Source organism: Camelina sativa, chromosome 11 (assembly GCF_030686135.1).
Source record: "Camelina sativa cultivar CO46 ecotype springtype chromosome 11, ASM3068613v1".
Classification (NCBI taxonomy): domain Eukaryota; kingdom Viridiplantae; phylum Streptophyta; class Magnoliopsida; order Brassicales; family Brassicaceae; genus Camelina; species Camelina sativa.
Window position 1 is genome coordinate 16,008,670 of NC_141890.1, and position 22,784 is coordinate 16,031,453.

Consider the following 22,784-nt stretch of genomic DNA (forward strand, 5'->3'; position numbering starts at 1 on the left):
TGTATGAATGGTCTTATTGTGATGGAACCTTATTGATGTCTTTTGGTCTTGGTGAACCTTAGTCATGTCTTTTGTTATTGGTGAACCTATATGTAAGTGTCTTAGAACCATAATGTCAGTATTTTGGAACCTTTTTTCTCTATTGACAACAACATCCATTACAAACACAAAATACATTACAACCAACCAAACATGATCATACAACACTACAATAAATATGCGTATTCTTAGCACACGAAAAACACTATTTTATCGTTTTGATAGCGATTTCGTAAACGTTGTCTTTGCCGGTGCTATCTTAGAAGGGGCACATATAATAGCGTTTTTTCTCTATGCTATTAATTGTCTCTCTATAATAGTGTTATATTATCACTATATTAATATTGTTAGTACCGCTTTTTATTTGTCATATTATAATTAATAATAACAAAAAATTTGTACTATGGTTTATAACAAAAAATTTGTACTGTAGCTATATATTGTTGTTATAATATATTTTCCACCCAGCTTGATTATGCTCAATATCTATGATTTTTATATACTAATATACATATTTTGCAAAAAAAAAAATCAATATACAATAAAAACTTTATAAAAACCTCAAAATACAGTACATCTCATCTTAACCTTAACTACGATACATTAAAAGTCTTAACCTAATATTAGAAGTGCTACAACCAACAAAAACATGAACCTAGAGACTCTTCTTGTTGTCTTCAATTGCCTTAGCCAAGTTAATAAATCTTACACTGACATATTCCCCGCTGAGTATCTCTCAATGAGCTCCATCACTTATGCTCACACAATCTCTGCTCTTGTTGCTCTGTCCATCTCTCTTCATGCCAACAAACTCCATTGTTGATTGTGCATCTCCATGGTCTGCTTGCTTGCTGCAATGCAAACACCAAATAAGTATGAAATGATGCAGAGAAGATAAATCAATTAGTACACAAATTAACATATTATCTGACTAACCTGCACACCACTATCTGTTTGAGATGCTCCACTAATCATATTAAGTTCGTAACTCTTGTGTCCTATAAGTAATAAAAAGGGAACGTGAATGTTGTGTCATATTAAGTTCGTAACTCTTGTGTTCGTAACTCTGAGTTTAAAAGTGACACCTTCCAAATTCAACTGTTTTACCCTGTCAAGTGTAGTAAATTAGCCATAGCTGCTAACATAAAATCAATAACCTTGATGGGATTTCCATACACTAGTTAACTCAGACGCATTGTTAGCAAAAATATAAAAACTGGCTAAAAACAAATGAAGTACCTTGAGGCAAAGGATACCAACGAGATAAACAATAGATGAGACCAGCTTATGAAGACATAAAGTCTAATAATTGATAGATGGGATCTGCAACTCTGTTCTTCACAACAAATCTGATATCCTTCCTTCAAAATCAATCGGAGTCTAGAGGAAAGACAAAAGCATATGTTATGATATCATACTCACCGCTAAAGCAAATAAAGATTCAACCTGTTATAGTACCAAAACAAAAAAAATCCAAGTGAATATACCTTGTAAGCACCAGCATAGAACTCATTTTCGAGCATGGCATGTATCTTTATTTTCAAGTTGCAGATTGACACCACCACCACCACCATCATAAGGGTCAACAGAGGAGACAACACATAAACCTTTTCTTGAAAGAGCAAACACAGTGGCTTAACCAAGTCTCGAAGTAGCCTGCAATGGATACAACACGAGACAAATATAAAACAAAAACAGAAAACGTAAGACTAATTGGTATAGTGTAGTCACTAGATTACATAATCTGAAGCAACAAATCAAAGAAGTTCACATAAATCTACTTGTGACTGAATCAATTAGACTTAATCAATAAATCTATCCCAGGAAAAGAATTCAGAAGGTAGAAGAGTTGCATTGGTCATAAAAAGCTACTACCGTAGCACCAAGAGCTCCAACCTTGTCAGCAAATCACTAGAATAGAGGCGTGATTACCAACTTAAACTGTTGCAAACATGGAAAATACACAAACAAATTACCAACAACACACTCATGCTTCCAGAAAATGTACCAGAAACTATATGACTTTGAACCCAAACGCTGAGAAATCACAGTTCCAGCCCAGAAATTTCCATCGGAGCAAGGACCGAACTGAAAAGGTTGCTCGACGAATCCAATTAGGTTGATCCAATTCGAAATTTCTGGCTTGTACTCAATCTTGCCAAAATCGCATAACTGCAGAAATCTTCAACATAATAAGAAATCTATGAGCTGTAGAAGAGGAGGAACTTATAAAAACCTTAGATCTTAAACTCAAATCAACCAAAATTAGAATAAAACCCTAGATCCCCTTTCATAAACTTACTCGGTGAGATTAAGAGAAAAAGACGCCTCCGCCGTGCCTTTACTCTTCTTCACACTCCTTTCACCAGATCTTCAAACGAGTGTTTGTTGTCGACAAGAAGACTTCATCACAGCTTCAATTCATTCTCTCCCTGTTCATTACGTCGTTGCAATGTATATCTCGTCTCACTCATGGCTGCTTAGCCAAAACCTTGGCTTCTCCCTACTCTTAACCCTAGAGAGGAAGAAGAAGTGCGAAGGAGATGAGGAAGAGAAAAGAAGAAAATAAAACGATTTAGGTTCGTTGGTTTAGAAAAAAAAAAGAGAAATGGTTTTTTTTTTTGTTTTTGACTCTAGAGCTTTAAGTGTAGCGGGGGAAAGACTGGTTTTTAGTCAATTTTTAGTAAGTGTTGGCGGAAAGAGTGATTTTTGGTTCCGGCTTACATATTTTTAGGTGTAGCGTTTTAAAAGTGTTATTATATAGACTCAATTTTAAAATTTTAACAATGATAACACTTGCAAAAATTGCGCTATGCTTTTCTGCTATCAATGTCCATATTTCTTGTAGTGCAATCAATCAAATATGATAATAAAACAAACTAAACATGATCATACAACCTTATTAATGTTACACTAGCTCATCCTACTATCTTAAATAGACCAAACATGATCATACAACCAAAAACTATCACAACTATCATCACCTACATCCTTGATCTCAATTCTGATTTTGTATCTTCAACCCTCCCAAATAGCTCTTTCTCAAGCTCCATTTTCATCTTCTTCTCAATCTCCATTTCCATTTGTAGTTTTTCAGTGTGAAGAGCCAGAGACTCTACGTCATCCAACAGTGCCTCATCGACCCACTTGAAGATGTGGTCATCATTCATAAGCTATCAACCACCATCAAAACAATGAGAACAAATTCAACATATCACAAAGGTGTATAGTCACATATGTACCTTCTTCACAGCTGCATACCCACAGCGAAAGTATCGTTGACAAGGATTTGTCTCTGATTTCGAATTTTTGGCCATGATCACTTCTCCACACCAACATCTCTTATGCACACCAACAACTTTACCTCGTCCTCTCTCTGGGACATTTGATGCACAACTCGAAGCTCCAAAGACATTGCTCATGATTTCCAGAACTTAATCTACGAGACTTTTATTTTTTAGGGTTTATACATTCAACATTTGGGGATTTACGTTTTAAGAAGAAGAACATCAATCGGGTCGGGTTGTAATTTTTACTCGGGTTCTAAATTTGTTTCAAACCAGGTTTAAGTGAGTTTCTATCTGGTTAAGTTCGTAAACCGTCGAAATCCAGATTAGGGGGAAATGGCATGAGATAATCTCGTGGGAAAATAGGTTTACAATAGTTTATAGGGAGATTCATAGGACGAGGTTTAAGTTCCGCGTAGAAGTGGTACAATGTCATAGTTATGGGGAAATAGGACGTGTTTCCGACTTTTGAGATAATATGTACGATCGAAATGCCTGTTCACATTTGATTGCCAAACCTTCGCATCTTCCTATATTTTTTTGCATAGTCATCCCTCGTAGATTTCGTAATTTCTAATTTCTATAATTCTGTATAAAAGTGTCAATTTAGTCCATTCCTCCTGAATTGAATGTCTATAAATCCCACATTTGAAAAATGAAGTCGATTCTGAGTGACAAAGACGTTCGAAGTTTTCATTGCAAAGTTTCGAGCTTTAAGACTATACAGATGTCGAGAAATTAATGAGAAAGTGTCGGGATAAAGAAGAACCTCCCTTTGGAGGAAATATCGAGACCAAACAGCTGTCGAGCAACTGACGAGAAAGTGTCGGGATAAAGAAGAACATCCCTTTGGAGAAAATATTGAGGAGCTCTTTACCGAAAATCAGGATGTGAAGCTGAAAAGGAGAGAAGAGATAATGAGGTTTGGGTATCGGAGATTATGCTGCAGACTGTTATGGAGTATTACAAACGTTGGATGCATAAAGGGGCCAACCATTTACGACCTTTCTTAAGGTTCCCTTGAGTTGATTCTTCTCTTTTTCATTCAATTTGATGAAGAAAGAGCTCTTGGGTTTTGGCAAATGGGCTCATTTGTTAAAGTATTTTTTTGTCTTTCATGTTACTATGTGGCAAATTTGCTATTTGAATCCTTGTGTGCATTAACTGGCAAGTAAAGACTTCATCTTTTTGGTATTGCTCTGCAAATCAGTCCCTATTCAAGCCCCGTCGTTCGCCTCGTCCTTCCGACCATCTTTCCTAGTATCATCTCGATGTTCATTCTGAAATAGCATCCCGCCGATCTTTCGAATAAACAATAGGACTCAAATTTTTTTTATCGAGATGAGTGTTTTATATGGAAAAAGCGTCCAATCATTAAAATGTTTTTCTTCGTATCCTATATAGTTGATTTCTAGATAAACTAATGTTAAAACGAGCACACAATATTTGTGTTCAGCTACATTTTTTTGTATATGTAAACAACTATATTTTCCTCAGTCTTGATGCTATGAATTAAAATTAATTTTAAGTTAATATTTTATTATTATAATATTAATTTGTGTCAAGTATTATAAAATATGATTTTTGGAGAGACAAAAAAATTTTAAAAATGCAAATATTTTGGAATAAGTAAGCTATCGACTGTATTGAACAAGAGAAAAAAGATGGCATGTGCACAAACTTGAAGTGGATTTGTGTAAATTACAAGCTTGAACAAGTTGTTAGCAGTGATTTAAGACGGTAAGTCTTACTCTTACTATATCCTTTTGTTAATTTTAATTGATGATTAAAGTTGTCGCGTAAAAATTAAGATATTATGTAAATTTTGTTTTCCTAAATTAAAGTATTATTAATTATCTATTTTTAAAAATATACCCTCTAGATAAAAATCTGCATAATACAAATGATGATAAAACACATATAATTAATTATGTATTAAAATTTAGAAACATCAAATAAATTTTGTGCGAGATAATGAATAAGAAATAACTACTTAATTACTTCAACTAAAACTTTTTACCGAGATGTCCTATTTATTTTATTTTGCGTCAAAACATGAAGAACACATATTAAATATATTTTTAAAAAATTTGCACATTAAATTTTTTGAAAATTATATATCTAGATTTAAGACATATAAAAATTAATAAAACTATAAAATGAAATACATCTAGAGCCTATATCTAGTATATTAGATGAAGAAAGAGCTTTCGTTTCTTGTGTTATGTTGTTGTTTGCTTGTCATTGTTTCGGCTAATTGACTCCTTTGTAAAGATTGTTATCTGTACTCTATTATTCTCTGTCTTCCAAATGCCACACCATTGAGATTTGTTTTTCTTCCGGGCGAGTTAGAAAAAGGTGATTGTTACTGCTAAAAAGTGTTTGGGTTACTGTCGGGCTGGCAGGTTTTCTTTTGGAGGTAAATATTCTTCTGCAATCCAGGGTTTGACAATAGTTGATTAAATTTGATAGCAATTTTTTCTTCTTGTCTTGATTCTCATGGTTTTTTTTTCTTTTCCAAAGGTATGTATGTCATTTTTCTTGGTCCGATCCTTCAAGAGTTTTCGTTCAAGTACTTTTATTACAGGACCATTGACCAGTACCATGCGGTCCTCTTGACTGCTTTTTGTTGTTTCCAGATTTATTGCCTAGATTTCCCCGAAATTATGTTCAGATGAGGCTACCTGTTGTTTTGTATCCGAGGAATTCTTCTCCAGAGTCTATGAAAGAAACTTTTTAAGGGTGTGTGTGAACTGTAAAAGTTGGTTTGAACATCAAATTTTCGGCGGATGGCAGCGGCTGATGATGCTTCTTCTACACGCGACAATATGAATCCAACGGCCGGAGTCGTTTATGGGCTGAAGTGGACCTTAAGACCTTCTTTATCGGTGGGTTCATACCCGGGCTCTTAGTGCTTTGTTGCCAAAAAATAAATCAGAACAAAAGAAGAAATGTAAGAACTCCCTTTATATAGTATACCCATTTGTGATCTAAGAGACTGTACGTGTCACTTATTTGTTGGCTAAAACAAAATATCGACTGATTATTTTTCTTCTTCCTCTGCATCTCTCTGTCTCTTTCTCTGGATCGAAGTCGAATTGGCAATGGAAGAAGATGAAATCAAAGGAGATGGAATCAGAGGACAATCAGGTCGGAGGAGGTGCGACGGAGATTGAATCGTCGGAGGCTAATCGGAGGGTTTTGAATCGAGGAGAATGTTGTCGAGATTGTTCAAAGCTGGTGAAAAGGTTTTGTTGAATCTGGTTAACAAGAAAGACTTTCACATGGCGTCAAGGAATCAGGAGAATTCTTCTCCCAGAGTAAAAGAGCTTTACGACCTCTGCAAGGAGACTTTCACTGGCAAAGCTCCTTCTTCTGCTTCCATGGCTGTCCAAAAACTATGCTCTGTCTTGGGTATATCTTTCTTTTTTTCTTCTTCTGTCTCTGTTTGATTTTCACGGATTACAGTTTCTGCTGGTTTTGATTGAATGGGTGATATACATATATTGGTAGTCATTTAGAAAGATTTGGTTAAAACTGTTTTAGATTGGTTTCATTGGATTTTGAATAAACGTGGGAATAGCTCAATTAATTTGTGAATTCCACTAAATCTAGGCAATTGCGAATTCACAATTTGAAGTCGTTAGTCACAATTTGAAGTCGTTAGTCTCAGAGTTGCATATCTGTTTCGATGAAGATGAAAGGCTTCTTGTTTCAGAGTTCATGCCTAATGATACTCTTGCTAAGTGTTTGTTCCATCGTATGATTCCTTCTCTGTTTCAGATGGTGTTAAAGTATCTGCTGTTATAGAATTGATTGAAACAGAACTAGCTAGCATCTTCTCTGTTTTGAATCTGGAGGCAAGTAATATTGGTGATTTATGTGTCACATTAAACATTGGTGAATCTGAGGTTTGTGTGTCAAGAACTCATGATTTTGCATGTAGAATTGATTGAAACAGAACTTATTAGCATTCTCGGTTTTAATTCTGAAGTCATAGAGAGGCGGCATTGGTGGTTTAAGTAGCATGGTTGTGCTTTAGATTCTTAATGAAAGAAACTTTTATATGACTAGCATATATAAAATGTATCTGCTTTTGTGGAATGTTTTACAACAAAACTTGTATCTGCTTCAAGAGAACCCAACTCTCAAAGAAGCGAAGAGAGAAACATCAGAGGCAACATGTATCAAAGCTGAAACACAAAGAAGACAAAGAAGAAGCTTCTTCAGATGCTATGGAAGTGGAAGACAAAGCCAGCGTTGATGGTCATGTCTCAGCACTGTCCACGCTAACCACTGCAGACACAAGACCTTTGTTCCACGGTCTGTTCATAGGGAGACTGGTCCAAATTTCTAGTACAAGACCAACAAATTGGGTCTGTTCTCCCATTCTTTACTGTTTTAAAAACACACTCAACCAAAACACAGCTTGTTTAGAAACAGAACCTAAAAATTTGGCACAAATCAATATTACATTAATCATTTTTCCCATTTATGAATTGCACTTCAATTGTAATAGGTATTAATGTTTTTTATTATGTTTTGTATGTTTGAAAATTAATTAAATGCAATATTTTCTATTTTTATAAATTCATAAATGTTTACACATTTACACCACTTCGATCCTATTTAAAATTTATAAATTTCAAAAAATAATATTTTCAAAAATAAGAGACCCAAAATTAGAATCTACCATTGGAGAATAAAATTTTACTACGAGATCATGGGTTCTTATATTCAAAACAATACACAAATAATTCATAAAAAATTTAACAACCCCCTTATAAGAGACTACCGATAATTATGCTTTAACAATACAAATCCTAGGAGTCTTATAGACAAGCCCGTCACTGTAGATATATATGAAGGTGGAGGGAGAGACACACCATTTACATAATCAACCCCTGGAGAGATCATCAAGTCACTTTACTAAGCAGAAAGAACCAATTGTTCAATTTTAAACCAAGATCATATGTGTTTTTGGTTAAAACTAAGCAAGACCTTAGTATCTGAATGCTCCAACAATAAATATAGAAGCTAAGCAACAAATAGAAAAGTGTAAAAGAAGATCATGAGATTCTTCGTTTCCTCGATATGGCTGCTCTATTTGATGAGTCAGGAGCAACCGATGAACCTTGCTTGTGAGCTTCAACCATTGAATACACCTGTACCTTCATCAACATATACACACTTTTAACACATGGAGTTCTCGAATCAAACAATCATGAATTACCCTGAGAACGACCTTATCAATTTTGGGAAGCTCAAATAACATTGTCTATTGCAAAGGTTGTTCCTTTTCAACAATCACATCCAGAGAAAGTCCGTTATATTGTTTGAAGACGAAAAGGTGATACCTTTCTAACAGCCGATGTCAGTCCCATGGTAGAAAGAGCATCACTGCCCACACACTTCCATGTCAGAGTGTCATTTGCCTGATCTTTGAACAGAATATCTGTTCCACCTTATGACACAGAGAAGAGAGTAATTTCTTGTTAATATTTCTGACTATAGTTATGTCCATGTCCATGTAAAAGGGAGACCGAGAAAGAAAGAAATAGATAGCGGTCAAACCTGTCAGTTGTACAACTAATAGCTCCACATACACTTTTCGACGTATGCGTGTGAAAATGTGGACGAATTCTCCAAGTTCTTTTCTCGAAACTATAGTGCATGTTTTCTTGGGTTCTACTTGAAATGCGTCCTTAAGGTAGAGGTTGATCGCGTTCCTCCTTGTTGCCAAACCAGCTTCCTTATCCAATATAACAGATGGGAACTCCCAAAGACCAGCAAGCAGACCCTCTTCAGGTCTCTTTACAAGAACAAATCTACCTCCTGATTGGTTTCTCTCCAGGTTCAGTATTTCCAAAACACATACGGAACAAAAGTCGCACCTTGGCTTGGCCTTGACCACTTTTGTAGGATAATTTGTCACGGAAATGATTCTGTTCTCCAGGGAAAGTGAATATGCACGGCATTGGCTGGAAACAGGACAAGAAGAGCAACTTGGCTTTGAAACAGTACATAGAGTAGCACCAAGCTCCATCAGAGATTGGTTGAAATCTCCAGGACGTGAAGGATCCACTAGCTGGGCAGCTAGTTTCCTGACAAAGAGAAATTATTTATTTATCCTCTATTTTATTATTGTCTCAATAGTAAGACATCCAAGAAAAATGCAAAAGTTTTTTCACCAAAAATTCCTGGCTGTAAGCCGGTCTTTTGGATTAGCTGAGATGGCCTTTAGTCTGGCAAGTACTCTTATTAAGTTTCCATCAACAACAGGTACCGCCTGGAACAGAATAAGTGCCAAAAGATGTAAAGATAGTTACTTAATGTCTTACATATATGACTGAAAAAAATAAAACTGACTAACCTCATTGAAAGCAATAGAGGCAATTGCTCCGGCTGTGTACTCTCCTATTCCTTTAACTTTCATCAAGCTAGACACTTGATTAGGAAAACCATCCTTCCCTGCAACAACCATCTTCGCTCCCTAGGAGAATCAAGACAAGAAGAAAGCATTACAATGATATACAGTGAACGTATCAACTAGTGTCAAACCCCAAATTGCAGAAGTGTATTCACCTCTAAAAGAAAACGCCCCCGCCGATAGTAGCCCAAACCTGCCCACATTTCGTTTACCTCCTGCAGCGGGAAGAACTCAATTTTCTTAGCAGCAAAATCACATTTTTTCTCATTCCCCCTGAAGAAAAACAAATCCCAATGGTGTGGCATTTGAAGCTAGAGGCTAATAGAGTACTCATTTCCCTACTAACAATGAGAAAATGTACAGCAAACTGAAGAAGATTAAGCCTTTATTTCCCAGTTATTACACATCAAACAGGATTCTCTAACAACGTCTTTACCAAAGACACAACCACATAGGATATCAAATGGGGCATTTGTAGGGTATATTCTCAATTTCCCACATAGTTAGATTAAGGAAGAGGACACTCTTTACCAAAGGGAGCCAATTTGTCGGAAAAAAAGACAAGCAAGTACAACATAACACAAAGAAAGAAAGCTCTTAATATAATTTGTTCTCATGCTTCTGAAAACACAAATTCAAAATGGTGTGGCGTTAACTTATTTACAGACCTCCCATTTGAGACTAATAGATTTCTCTCTTCCTTACTAATGACAGGCAAATGTATAGCAAAAAAAACATTTAAAAAAAAACAAAGCCTTTACTTACCAGTTAATGCACATAAGTGTTCAAATGTAGTTCCCGCTTCTCCAACGATTCAACAAGACGAGCTTCCCGTCTGCCCCTATCATCCAAAACTGACAACAGCGCCCGCAAAGCCTACACCAAGCAAAAGAGGAAAAAATCAGGTTAGATCAGACGACTTGCAAAGTCCCCCACAACTGATGAAGAATCAACTGGATGAGAATCAGACGACTTGGATAGCGCTTTAATTCCAGGAAGCTCTCCTCCATGGACCCATGATCCGCGTGGATAGCTGTACTGGTTAGAGGAGGATCTCGTAATTTTTCCACCAGAAACATGACTATAGATACTAGGGACACAGTCAACCATAGCTCACGGTAGATCCTGTGGTGAAAAATAAATGTTAGCACTACGCACCAGAGACATATAGCTGTAACAAAAAAAAACTTTTTCCTGCAACTGCCAAAAAGAAGTATCATTTTCTAAAGTTTCGGAGAGGGCGTCAAGTATTCAGTTCATATGGATCAAAATTCTATCTGCCCAAGCTTTTGTTACAGATGCAACGATGGAGCGATCTAACACTCAGTTTTTAAAACTTATTTAAGTACTTCAAGACTCAGCAGAAAAATTTGGTCTAGATAGTATGGAGATTAGCTCCATTCTGATTGTGGAACCAGAACTAAGAAGATCAATCAAAGCCACAAAAACATCTAACTTCTCTTCAATGCTTAGGTCTGAATATTCCCCTTCCATTAGCCCCAACAGCCATGGTTCTCCGGGATGGCTTTCATCAATCTCACTACATAATTCCCGCATTTTACTTTTATGCTTCCGCCTTTTCCTACACTTAACTTTTCGAAGGGCAGAATTTTCTGAAACATGTTCAATGTCATCACCAGAACTAACTGAGCAAGTATCAGATTCATCATCAACAGTCCCAGACGCGTCCGAATCAGACTGGCTCTTGTCAAGGTCCTCAGAGAAACAATTAACACGTACACGATATGTTGATTCTGATATCTTTTCGAATAATGTAGGGGGGTGTATTCAAAATAGAATTGTGGAGGATTTTGGAGGATTTATGATATTTTGGATTTTAGGAGATTTACAGTGAGATTTTAAGGTAGTTTGGTGGATTTATTATTATTTTTTATTTTTGAAAAAAAAATTAGTTTGTGATTTGATGAGATTTTGTAGGACTTTAAGTGGGTTTTTAAGAGATTCTCAAGTTCATAAACAAGAGATGTTCATATAGCATAACACAAAGAATACAAAGATGTTCAAATACGTATAGGGGTTGGTATCATAACTGTTAGAAATATAATTTTCATACGTATAGTGGTTGGTATCATATCACAAACTATTTTTTTCTTAACAATTATGGTTGTCTTTTGTTAATACCATATACAATACGTATTTAAACAGTAATAAAAATACTGTATAGGGGTTGGTTTTCTTTTTCTTCTTGCTTGTATCTCTTCACTTTCTTGAACAATACCATCCATTATTAAAAACCTACACAGTAACACAATCAAAACAAAAAACGTTGGGTGAAAAACAGAGAAACTCACGACTTAAAACAAAGATTTCTATTATGAATACTACATACAATTCATACAGAGGCTCAAAGGCACATGATCATTATAAAATATTAAGAACTGCGTATTTGATATTATAAAAAATAGAGTACCTCACAGTAAGCTAGCGGTGGTGATGTCAGGCAAATGTGTTTTAGTTGGATGAGCGTCACTTATATATATTAAAAAAGATTTGTGTAAATGTTAGTTTTTATACTTAAGCGTCACTTATATATCTCCGGTTCACTGCCATAGCACCAATTACAACACCGCACACCGTTGCTGCTGCACCGAGGCTCATGGAATAGTCATCTGCTGTAGGGACAATGATATATGTATTGACCATATAGAGAAATGTGTAAACCAAATTCAACAACAGAGACATGAAGTGATATCTCCCATCTTCCTTATTATTTTGAAGCTCATGAAGGTTGCGAGATACAGCTTCAACAACAGCTCCAAGGCCCTATATATCAACATTTATAATCAAAGTTAAGCTTAGATCGAGATTAATCCATACAGTTGCAAATAAGACTTGACTTACCACATGTCGAAAGACTTGCTGAAGCCTGAAGTTCAGAATAAGATGAATCCAGCTTTAAATTAAAACCACAAATACAAACTGAACTATGTGGTTCACTCAATTAGTGACGGAGACATGTTGCTGCTACAGGAAAATAAAGATTCAGATATGTGTGAGAATGAGATATGTATCAATAAGTGTGATTCATGATTGCGATGTGTTTGGTTTGGTCAACCAGAGACTCTGTTTATTAAGAACTTGAAGCTATGATGGTAACAAATCACTAAGAACTTGAAGCTATGATGCAATCTACAAGTAATCACATGAGCGAAAATGGATCAGTTCAAAGGTCATCCCCGTCTACCAAAGTTCGCCGTCCCCAAGCGCTACGATCTCCGCCTCAATCCCGATCTCATCGCCTGCACCTTCGCCGGAACTGTTGCCATGTAGCTCGACATAGTTGCCGATACTCGTTTCATCGTTCTCAACGCAGCTGATCTCTCCGTCAATGATGCCTCCGTTTCCTTCACTCCTTCGCTGATCTCGGGACCTCTCTTCACTCTTTAGTCTTTGCAAACCTCTGTAAACGAGAGAGGAGAATAGAACAGAGAAAGGTACAACAGTGGATTGTGAGTGATTTTTAACAAATTTCATATTCAATAACAGTGGATCTGAGATGTGATTTTAAAATCACTAGTTTCAACAGAAGATTTATAAAAAAAAACACAAATCCTCTAAAATCCTGTTTTGAATACACCCCCCACATGCCATCAGCATATTCCGTTAGATATCATTATGGATTTCAGAAAACAGTCGAACAGTACAAGTAAACGACCTAGATCCCTTTATTTACAAACTTACCTCTGGAGAATTGGCTAACTCGGATATTTTCAAGCCATTATTGCCTTGCTTATTAAGCATTCTAAATAATTCACCCTTTAACGTTCCAATATGAAGGCCATTGTTAGATTTACGATACCGTAAGCTCTGATTACACGAACACACAATTAAAACTAACTGATAAGAACAGAGAGAGACTAGCACATCACTAGCTCAGCTCCCAACACACCATAAGAGAGATACTAGCACATCTCTAGCTCACCTCTCCAACCACAAGCACATCGCTTGACCAATCTTCACAATATTCAACATTCAGCATCATGAAGAAGAAGAGCTTCACAGCTCTTTTAAGCTGATCCCGTAACGGCCACCCTCCTCCACAATCAGAGTCTTTCCTCTCTTCTTGTCCACGTCATCAGCAACCAACTTGAGTCCTCTTGACGTGGCATTGTACAATCGTATCAGCCATACTTTTTCATGAGTCTCCTTTCCTAGAGAAAGAAGAAAGGTAACATCAACCAACAATGCATCAGAAAAGAAAATAACGCACTAAACAACACGCTCTTTTTTTTATGCGTTTATGAAAAATAAACTAGAAAAGCACACGCCGAAAGATGGGCCATGGAGACAGGAAGATTTTACCATAAATTATCTAATGGTGATCCTAAAACTCCATCAAACTATCAAGTTAAAATATAGCTCAACATTAGTGCATGCCGACTGAAGCAGGGCTAGAAACTTGCATGATATACTCAAGTTTGAAAAATATCCCCTTTGCAGCTCGGTTTAAACATCAAGCAAAAGCAGCTTCAGCAGGGAAAGATGAATTTTACCAAGGAGCAAGGAATCCTGATGTCCAAACGCAAGCACAGTATACGTTATTTGTCAGAAGGATAAAGCGAGAGTGAGAGAGCTGTGCAATACAATAAACAATTTCCTTCCACAACAGGAAACTGTATGAAACTGAGCATTTGTTATCAGAGAAAAGCGACCACCTTATCGTGAAATGCCCGCGTGAACTCATCGAGTGTAAAAGGACATATATCAAGAATAACTGAATAAGTATAAAGGAAATGGACAACCTGCCAAGAGAGTACTGAGTCACTTCCAAGAAAGTCAGAAATGAGAGCTAATTTACAAACACACTAAGAAATCGTCAAGTACCAATTTTGACAGTTTACATACCTTAAACAGTTTCTTTACAGTCTCTGGAAAAGAATTCCATGGATGCAAACCAAAATCTACCCTCATTTGAACAGAATTTGGGGGAAACTTGGGCAATAAATCTGGAAACAACTAAAAACTGTCAGAGGACCGCATGGAACTGGCCACGTAACAGAAGAACATGAACGAAGACTCTTTCATGTAACACTGGCATACACACATTTGCAAAGAAAACAACCATGAGATCCACTACTAGAATGATGGCATGAACAAGTCAACGGATTTCCTCTCTCCTGTCGCTCACGCATCTCTAATTCCTCGTTATCCACTAGTATCGAAGTTGTTTGGCAGGTTTCTTTAAATACCTCCCTGTCCACGGCAAGCTCACAGTTTTCTTTAAATTCCCTTTGAGTTTCATCTTTGTTCAATTCCACCTATAGCAAGAGTTAACATTTTATTTGCACTTTCCATGTGACTATAATACATGAATAACAAGTTCCAAATAAAGATCAAGCTACCTCTCTATTTATATAACGCCTCTTCTTTTCTGTCGACCTCTGCTGCAACAGTTTCTGCTTCTGAAGAATGAAAAATGCAGTCAGTAAGAAATTTAGGAGAAAACGGCAACGGAAAGAGAATGAATCAGAATTATGAAAGATAAAGTAGGTAAAAAATTCCAGTATTGATGCTAATTGTCTTTGCTTTTTCTTTTGATGTGGGGGATTACGTGCTGAGCTTTGAGGTAATGTAGCTCTTTCATCCAACAAACCAACGCAAGGAGATACGTCCCTCCTGTTTGGATTCATTACCCGCCATACTGTCATCAAACCCTTTCCAATACCATGTTTCATCACAGTAGCATTCTCTTGAACGCAATCTTGACTGGTATGATCCATCAGCTCAGAAATCTAAAGAAAACTAAGATCAGGGACTAAGTAACTTAGCAAACCCAGGTAAAACTACCTTATGAAATAACACATAAGATATATCCACTACCTTTCTCTTTCTTGTCATTCTCTGTTTCTGTTGCTCGACAGATGAAGTGCCTAGCCAAGAAGCTATCAGAAGGAAAAGAAGTCACACATAAGAATCAAACATAACTGTCACATACTTTTGAAGTCATGCAACAAATCAAGTCTGCACTCATTCGGGGTCCAATTGTCCAGTCATCGATGTTTCTCATAAGAAAAATCAAAACTAATAAGAAAGCACTAACTTCATTGCCACAGTATAAAGCGTTGGTGATAAAAGTCAAATTTTCAGAAATCCAAGCCTTCTCCATAGGGTGTGACATGTTTTATTTTGCAATGTAGCAAAATATACCTTTGCGTGCTCCAGACGAGAGATGGTCAAACTCAGAACCAAGCGGCGGACCATCCTTTCGAAAGATCTTGGCCAAAATGTGTTGTGAAGTAAACAACTCTTGGCAATTGGCCTTCCTTGTCTCAACACTACATCTTTTCTTAACACCTGCTCTAAAATCACATCTGGAAGATATGGAACTCCTAATGCGAGATGTATTGTATGACTGAGGATTCTCTGCTCCCACCACATCATCCGCCGGCGATTTCATGCCTTTTTCCTCTACTTCTTCTCATCACTGTAAACCCTAAAGACTTGCCCATGTCCTCCATTTCCTTAGGTGTCGGATACATTTGCTCTGCCATCATATATACATAACAACCATCAGAGACAGAAAAACATAATAGAAGAGAAATAGATCCATGGTAAATTATACAAAAGAGGCCAATTCTTACAAAAATGATCAACACCCACAAACTAATAAAACTAAAGATTTAGTACCGAAATAAAAAGCCTCAAGAGCATGAACTTGTACTGGCTATTTCCTCTTCATTTCGACTTAAATAAACTCCAGAAATCTCGCACTCTCAAGGTGTCAAAAACAGGCTTATAATAGTCAAAGCCGTCTCCAACATTTCTGCAACATAAAACAATCAATTAGAGCTATCAGACCAACAAAGAAGATGCGATCACCAACTTGATCTTACACACTTAAAACTCTAAAACACAATAAAATCCATAATTCCCGGAAATGAATCCACCAAAAAAAAAAACGCATCCGATTGATTAACGAAGTAAATAAAAAACAATCAACACGGTGGCTTGCTTAGACTGAAAAAAAATGGCGAACAACGGAGACCTTAAGAAGTGATAGACAACACTAAAAGTGAAATTAGAAACAAAGAGCAAAGGAAATCACAAAACCCATTAAAATTGAAGATACCCAAGTATCAGTTTCAGCGAAATTGATGAAAAAACACACACCGAAATGACGATGATGATGACTGAACTAATAACACAGTTGATAGCTGCGACCTCGTCGTATCACAACTTTAGTATCAAGAACAAGAACAGAACTTAAATAAAAGTAAAGACTCAGATTTTGGGCAATTGATATTTGCCTCTTTTTGGCTTTTCTATTTCTTAAATAAGGAAACGAATACAAGTAATGGAGGGATTCACCACTCCTACAAAACGGGAAATCATGGAAAGTTGGGAAATGGATCCTAACAATTAGGGAGACCAATTCCAATTAAAACAGAGACCTTGTCTCGTTAATCCAGAAACCTCTTGTTGGGCTTACGGATCCTCGTGGACTTCCTTCTCAGTTGCGGTCCATCAACAAGCCCAACACCTTCATCGTTGAGCTCATCACTTTGATACTCATCAACAGTCCCCCAGCCCCGCATCTCCATCTTGTTTTCTTCATCTGTTGTTTTCTTTAGTTTGTCGACATTTTTTTTTACCAAAAAAAAAAAAAAAAACACAGTCCCCCAGAAAATTTTACAAGCCATGGAAACTTACAGAGAGAGAGAGAGAGAATCAAAAGTGCAGAGAAATGGAAGAAAGAAGAAGGTAGAAGAAGAAGAGGAGTAAGGGATTTTTCAAAGAGAAGAGAGACTCGTGAAGACGTAGAAGAAGACAAATCGTTGATTCAATAAACTTTAAAAGGGTGTTTGATTGAAAAAGACATGGATTTGTTTTAGTTTTACAAAGACATGGTATATTTTAACAGGGTTTTCTCGAGGGAAAATCATTTAACCGGTTTTAAAATCCGGTTATTTCAAAATTGAACCGGGTCTCGAGACAACATAATCACTCAAAAAGGTCGTCGTCTCTCTTGAATCAAAATCAATCGTCTTCCTTGTTTCTCCAATGGAGGAAAATTTGGCGACACCAGCTTCGAAACGGACCTCTATTAAATCCCAATCCGAGTTCGATTACTCTATAAGGAAACAAAAGGTTCACCTTTCAATTTCCGTTTCTGTTTTAGATGATCTGGAATCTCTTTGTTTATGAATTGTGTTCATCATAGCTTATAAAAGAATCTTTCATGTGTTATGGTTGCTGTTTGCTAATGTATGTAATAATGGCGTTGATATATATATATACACACAGTTTAGAGAAAACTGTTTCAGAAGAGTTAGAGAAGATAGGACTCGTTTGCTGTGGAAGTTGAGGCTCTCTGATTGTCAATCTTCTGATCAAAAGGTTTTTTTTTTTTTTTTTTCTTTCTTTTCGTCCTCTGCTATGCTGATGAGTTTTAGGTTTCTTTTACTTTCAGGAGATTATCATTTCTGCTTTCCAGGATATTGTAACTGACGAATTGAAAAAAATTGAGGATTCGTCGAGAAACCTCTCGGGGAATCCGACTGTAACTCCTGATTCTGATGATATATTATGGGAATATGAGGAGCAAGGTCTTAAAGGCGTTTATGAAGGTGACAGTGAAGAGATTTTGTTGGAAATGCAACAGATCTTTTACAAGGATTTGTGTTCAGAGACTACTACAGTAAATGGTTAAACCATTTAGTTTTTTTTTTGTTCTTCATGAGATTTGCGTTGAAAAAGAAACATGAAGCAATACTGATGCCTTCGTGGCGCTGTGTCCAGGATCGTATGTTCAGATCCAAACATGGGAAGACGAGGAAGATGATTACTTGGCCACCTTGGTTTCTCAGAATATGTGTTTAAATAGTGAACTGGTAGGTTCTCTCTCTTTCACAGGGCAGCCTTGTTTTCTCAAATACCTTAGAAACCAGTTTACTGTTCTGATATGTTTTTCCAGGAGCTAAAACAGATATGGTGTCCGATATGCAAGCAAGGAGAGCTTATGGAGAATCACCGACACATCTACTGCAACATGTGTAATATGCAGCTGAACAAAGGCGAAGAGGTTCAGATTCTTGTTCTTTATAGCTCTCTTTGTCACTCTCAGCCCCTGAACTTGTCCTTGAGTTTTTTTCTTTCTCGGATTCAATTCTTTGCATCAGGTTAATCTGGACATTCTGCAAGAACGGTTAGCAGAAGCGCACGCTGAGCATCTCGAGAGAGGATGCAGATTGAAACCCGAGTTCTGTGTTCAGACTAACTATAATTTGAAGGCGTTATACATAACATGTGAAGCTTGTAATACATTTGAGGTTGTTGTATAAGCTATTAACTTCAAAAAAAGATGGGTTCACATAATTTTTCCTGTATATAACTCCCGGAGATCATTAGGCACGGTGGAATTCTGCAGATGTCGCTTATTTGACTTAAGCAACATTCTTCTTCTTTATACTTATTTTATTAACCTTACCATAATGGAAATGCTGAAATCCAATTTACTGCGAAAGTTGAGAATACATAATCCTAATCGCTGCAACTCGGACAAGTGATCAATAATTCAATATAGACATTAGTACCATTCTGGATAAAACGATTTCTAAACTGGATCGGGTCTCTGTTTTACTAGTTCAAACTTCAAATCGTGAGACACTCCGACTGATATCACAATATACCTACCAAAAAGACAAAAACTGTATAATTCCTCTGTGAAGATGTATCGGAATATACAAACACGCTCACAAAGACTATCTAGCCTGATTTTCAGACCATGATGGATAGAAAAAGCGACACTAGATCGCCAAAAGAGTCGCATCGTGCCACTTCAAAGAATGTTATATGCATATATATAAATAGTTTGGAAACAACAATACACAGCTCTCAAGTATTGTGTTTTGATACAGAAATCAACATCAATACATCTGACATCATACTCTTAAAGATGGGTAATGAGAAGGAAAAATTTGCAAAAAAAAAAAAAAAAAAAGAATACCCAATTGCTGCGTGGTATATGATGATGCAGTGCTGGGTCATCAATCTTGGGAATACATATTCTATGAACAACTCTCTGCTTCCAACTTGGGCACCGTCTTTGGACTTGTCATGAATGCCACATACTTCATCTTTTGGGCGACAGACGAACAACACACTATCAAAAACATAGTCCCAGGTTTTTTCAAAAAAGTTCTTCGGAGTTGAACTTGTTCCATGCTTCCTGTTTATTGTCATGAGAAAAGAGATGAAGCCCAATGCATTGTGCAGTTCTAGTTATCCATGAGGAAATGCAAAATCTAATTTGATTCGTTAGGGTCATCTGTGTAAGATTTAAGATAGACAAGAGTAGTACGTAGAACAAAGATTGAGAGATGGTATATAGTCGAACAGAAAGTAGAACAGAGTAAAACAGAGTATGAAGAGTAAAACAATTAGAATTGTGTAGTGTAATGGAGAAAGAGATAATCTTTTTCCTTACTTCATTTAGTTCATAGGTACAAGCTAAATATAGGCAATATACAAAGGGAATATCCTATACAAGATTCTATGCACAATTACTCATGAGAAAGTGACATCTCCTTAACATAAACATGTGATGTTGAGTTGACTTTGGTTCCCACTTGTATCGACTTACACACGGCTCCATGAGGAAGATTCTAGAGAGTTTGTGACCGTTGGAGAGAGGAGTTCATGGGCTGAATTGGTTGGACCTCTGAGCCGTACGGACGACCTGTTTTGTCTCCTTGTATGGACGTACAGACGAAGGTGTGAGTTCGCATACTCCCCCTCAAGCTTAATCGATTGTAGCACTTTGATTTAGCTTGGAGTCTCGAACACCTACCTCGTTAAGAACCTTGGAATAGAAAACCACATGGGAAAAACTATACACAAGGGAAAAAGAGTGTAGGTGTCATGACCAAAGTAGTCAAGGCCGAGTGAGATCCCTGTGTCCGATTTTAGAGTGAATATACTCGCAAACTTGTGAACTAGTTGCCTTAGTGAGAACATCAGCTAACTGTTCTGAGCTCTCGGTGTAACAAGTGAGTGTGACGCCAAGTTGAATCTGTTCTCGAACCTTGTGACAATCGACTTCAATATGCTTTGTTCTCTCATGAAACACTGAGTTAGAAGCGATGTGAATGGCAGCTTCATTATCACAATGCATTGTGATTGGTTTTGAATATTCCACACCAAGATCTTTGAGGAGAGCTTTGAGCCACATTAGTTCAGTAGTGAGTTTTCTCATGGCCCTATATTCTGATTCAGCACTTGATAGAGACACCACCTTTTGCTTCTTGCTTTTCCATGTGACCAAGTTCCCTCCTATAAATGTGCAATAACCAGTGGTTGAACGACAATCTTCACGGTCTCCGGCGTAGTCAGCATCACAATATCTGACCAGTTCAGTGCTCTCATTGTGTCCCATCCAAATGCCTTGTCCTGGTGTTTTGAGGATTCGATTCACCATGTTCCAATGACGCACCGTTGGTTCTTTCATATGCTGGCTAGCTTGTTTTACTGCAAAACAAATGTCAGGTCGTGTGATAGTAAGGTATATGAGTTTACCTACTAAACGACGGTATCGTGTGACATCTTGAAACAGAACATCATCAAGCGCCCCCTTTTGATTTGACATGTAATCTTCTTCTAGTGGTGTTGCAACAGCCTTTGATCCAAGTTTCCCTGCTTCATTTAAGAGATCAAGGGCATATTTTCTTTGTGATAAGAACAGTCCTTCTTTGGAACAATATACTTCTATCCCAAGGATATATTTAAGTTCTCCTAGATCCTTAATATCAAAAACTGATTTAAGGAAAGCTTTAGTCTCTTGGATACCTACTATGTCGTTCCCGGATATGATGATGTCATCAACATATACGAGAATGACAATAATACCTTTATCACTTGGGAGTGTGAATAGAGTATGGTCTGCTTCAGATTTTCTGAATCCTCTCTTAAGTAGTGTAGTGTCCATTTGTGGTACCATGTCCTTGGAGATTGCTTCAACCCATAAATAGCTTTGTTGAGTTTAAGTACTTTCCCGGGTCCAATGATGTCTTCTAGACCAGGTGGAGGTCGCATGTACACTTCGTCTTCTAGTTCACCTTGTAATGCATTCTTGACATCCATTTGCCACAACTCCCAATTAAGATTTGTTGTCAATGAGAGAACTACTCGAACAGTATGAAGCTTGGCAACAGGTGAAAACGTATCTAGATAGTCCTCCCCATACGTTTGAGTGAATCCCCTTGCCACAAGTCGTGCTTTGTAGCGTTCGATATCTCCATTACTCTTATATTTGATGGTAAATATCCAACGAGAAGTCACGGCTTTCTTGCCCTTGGGGAGGTCAGCTTCATCCCAAGTGTGGTTTGACTCCATTGCAATTGTTTCAGCAGAGACTGCATCACGCCATACTTTGTGAATTTTAGCTTCGTCATAGATTTGAGGGATCCAATGCTTATCAGTCTGACCAAGAAAAGGTTGATGTTCCACCGGAAAATGCGCGAGAGTACAGACAGCTTGAATAGGATGAGCAACTGCCACATTGTTGTAGTACCGCATGTTTTTCTTCTTAATACGTTCACTTCGTCATGGAGGCAAGAGTTCTGCTGGATTATCACTGTCGTTATCATTGTTATCTTCACCATTGTTACTGTCATCAGCTTCACCAGAGATTTCCTCAGGAGAAACTGAGTCTATACGGTCTGTATTGGTGAGAAGAAGGAACATGAGATCAAGGTCGTGTCCATACAAGTGTCCGTACAGTCAAAGCAATGAGGCCGTAGAGACCAATAGAGTGAGTGGTGTAGAAGTGGCCTGATAGTGAAGTGAGGCCCATGGGAAAGAAGGATCTGGAAGAACCTAAATATCTAGCCAAGGAAGAAGAAGAATCACGTGTTTAACTTTGGTGTGCGAGCTGTGCGAGTCAAACAAAGGGAAGGACGGGTCGCTTTCACCTTGTGCGAGTTCAAGACAAGTTGCATTATGTCTCTTTCATCTCACCATCACTTCTAATGGCTATATGCCCATTGTTCTACTATATTAGACTATGTAAC

The 22,784-nt window shown here is 37.2% G+C and overlaps 4 protein-coding genes across 28 annotated transcripts; 1 reads left to right on the forward strand and 3 right to left on the reverse strand.

Annotated features, from left to right (window-relative positions):
- Positions 1-574: 574 nt before the first annotated feature.
- On the reverse strand, positions 575-2,761 carry LOC104723731 (uncharacterized). Of its 8 annotated transcripts, none has more exons than XR_757415.2 (7): positions 2,342-2,714; positions 2,048-2,221; positions 1,527-1,695; positions 1,279-1,419; positions 1,125-1,174; positions 976-1,037; positions 575-890 (listed from the first exon to the last, which is right to left on the reverse strand). XR_757415.2 is itself a non-coding variant. In XM_010442129.3 (7 exons), the coding sequence occupies exons 3-7, from the start codon at positions 1,565-1,567 to the stop codon at positions 789-791; spliced, it is 369 nt and encodes a 122-aa protein (XP_010440431.1). In that variant the 5' UTR covers positions 1,568-1,695; positions 2,048-2,221; positions 2,342-2,714; the 3' UTR covers positions 575-788. The 8 variants fall into 8 exon arrangements, 2 of the variants coding, with proteins under 2 accessions (XP_010440431.1, XP_087332616.1); XR_757414.3 differs by having other exon boundaries at positions 1,125-1,196; XR_015573121.1 differs by having other exon boundaries at positions 2,048-2,211; positions 2,342-2,682.
- Positions 2,762-8,334: 5,573 nt separating this feature from the next.
- On the reverse strand, positions 8,335-10,866 carry LOC104728098 (adenine DNA glycosylase-like). The gene is made up of 8 exons (XM_019231896.2): positions 10,681-10,866; positions 10,568-10,632; positions 9,912-10,029; positions 9,700-9,819; positions 9,518-9,615; positions 8,901-9,430; positions 8,684-8,790; positions 8,335-8,491 (listed from the first exon to the last, which is right to left on the reverse strand). Exons 1-8 carry the CDS (start codon positions 10,864-10,866, stop codon positions 8,396-8,398), a joined length of 1,320 nt encoding a protein of 439 aa, XP_019087441.2. The 3' UTR covers positions 8,335-8,395.
- A 1,902-nt stretch (positions 10,867-12,768) lies between these two features.
- Positions 12,769-17,453, reverse strand: LOC104723729 (homeobox-DDT domain protein RLT3-like). 12 transcript variants are annotated; one of them, XR_015572942.1, is made up of 11 exons: positions 16,888-17,025; positions 16,405-16,540; positions 15,925-16,261; positions 15,598-15,659; positions 15,120-15,509; positions 14,822-15,035; positions 14,623-14,723; positions 14,433-14,519; positions 14,080-14,286; positions 13,700-13,928; positions 12,769-13,177 (listed from the first exon to the last, which is right to left on the reverse strand). XR_015572942.1 is itself a non-coding variant. In XM_087476097.1 (11 exons), exons 5-10 carry the CDS (start codon positions 15,359-15,361, stop codon positions 14,224-14,226), a joined length of 558 nt encoding a protein of 185 aa, XP_087332223.1. In that variant the 5' UTR covers positions 15,362-15,509; positions 15,598-15,659; positions 15,925-16,261; positions 16,405-16,540; positions 16,888-17,025; the 3' UTR covers positions 13,485-13,928; positions 14,181-14,223. The 12 variants fall into 12 exon arrangements, 5 of the variants coding, with proteins under 5 accessions (XP_087332223.1, XP_087332222.1, XP_087332220.1 ...); XR_015572947.1 differs by lacking the exon at positions 12,769-13,177 and having other exon boundaries at positions 13,485-13,928; positions 15,120-15,179; positions 15,329-15,509; XR_015572943.1 differs by lacking the exon at positions 12,769-13,177 and adding an exon at positions 13,485-13,584.
- A 69-nt stretch (positions 17,454-17,522) lies between these two features.
- On the forward strand, positions 17,523-19,181 carry LOC104723728 (uncharacterized). 7 transcript variants are annotated; one of them, XM_010442119.3, is made up of 6 exons: positions 17,523-17,865; positions 18,022-18,114; positions 18,188-18,422; positions 18,517-18,608; positions 18,692-18,799; positions 18,897-19,181. In XM_010442119.3, exons 1-6 carry the CDS (start codon positions 17,779-17,781, stop codon positions 19,056-19,058), a joined length of 777 nt encoding a protein of 258 aa, XP_010440421.2. In that variant the 5' UTR covers positions 17,523-17,778; the 3' UTR covers positions 19,059-19,181. The 7 variants fall into 7 exon arrangements, 4 of the variants coding, with proteins under 4 accessions (XP_010440421.2, XP_010440424.2, XP_010440422.2 ...); XM_010442120.3 differs by having other exon boundaries at positions 17,603-17,865; positions 18,704-18,799; XR_015572949.1 differs by having other exon boundaries at positions 17,635-17,865; positions 18,188-18,415.
- The last annotated feature ends 3,603 nt before the right edge of the window (positions 19,182-22,784 follow it).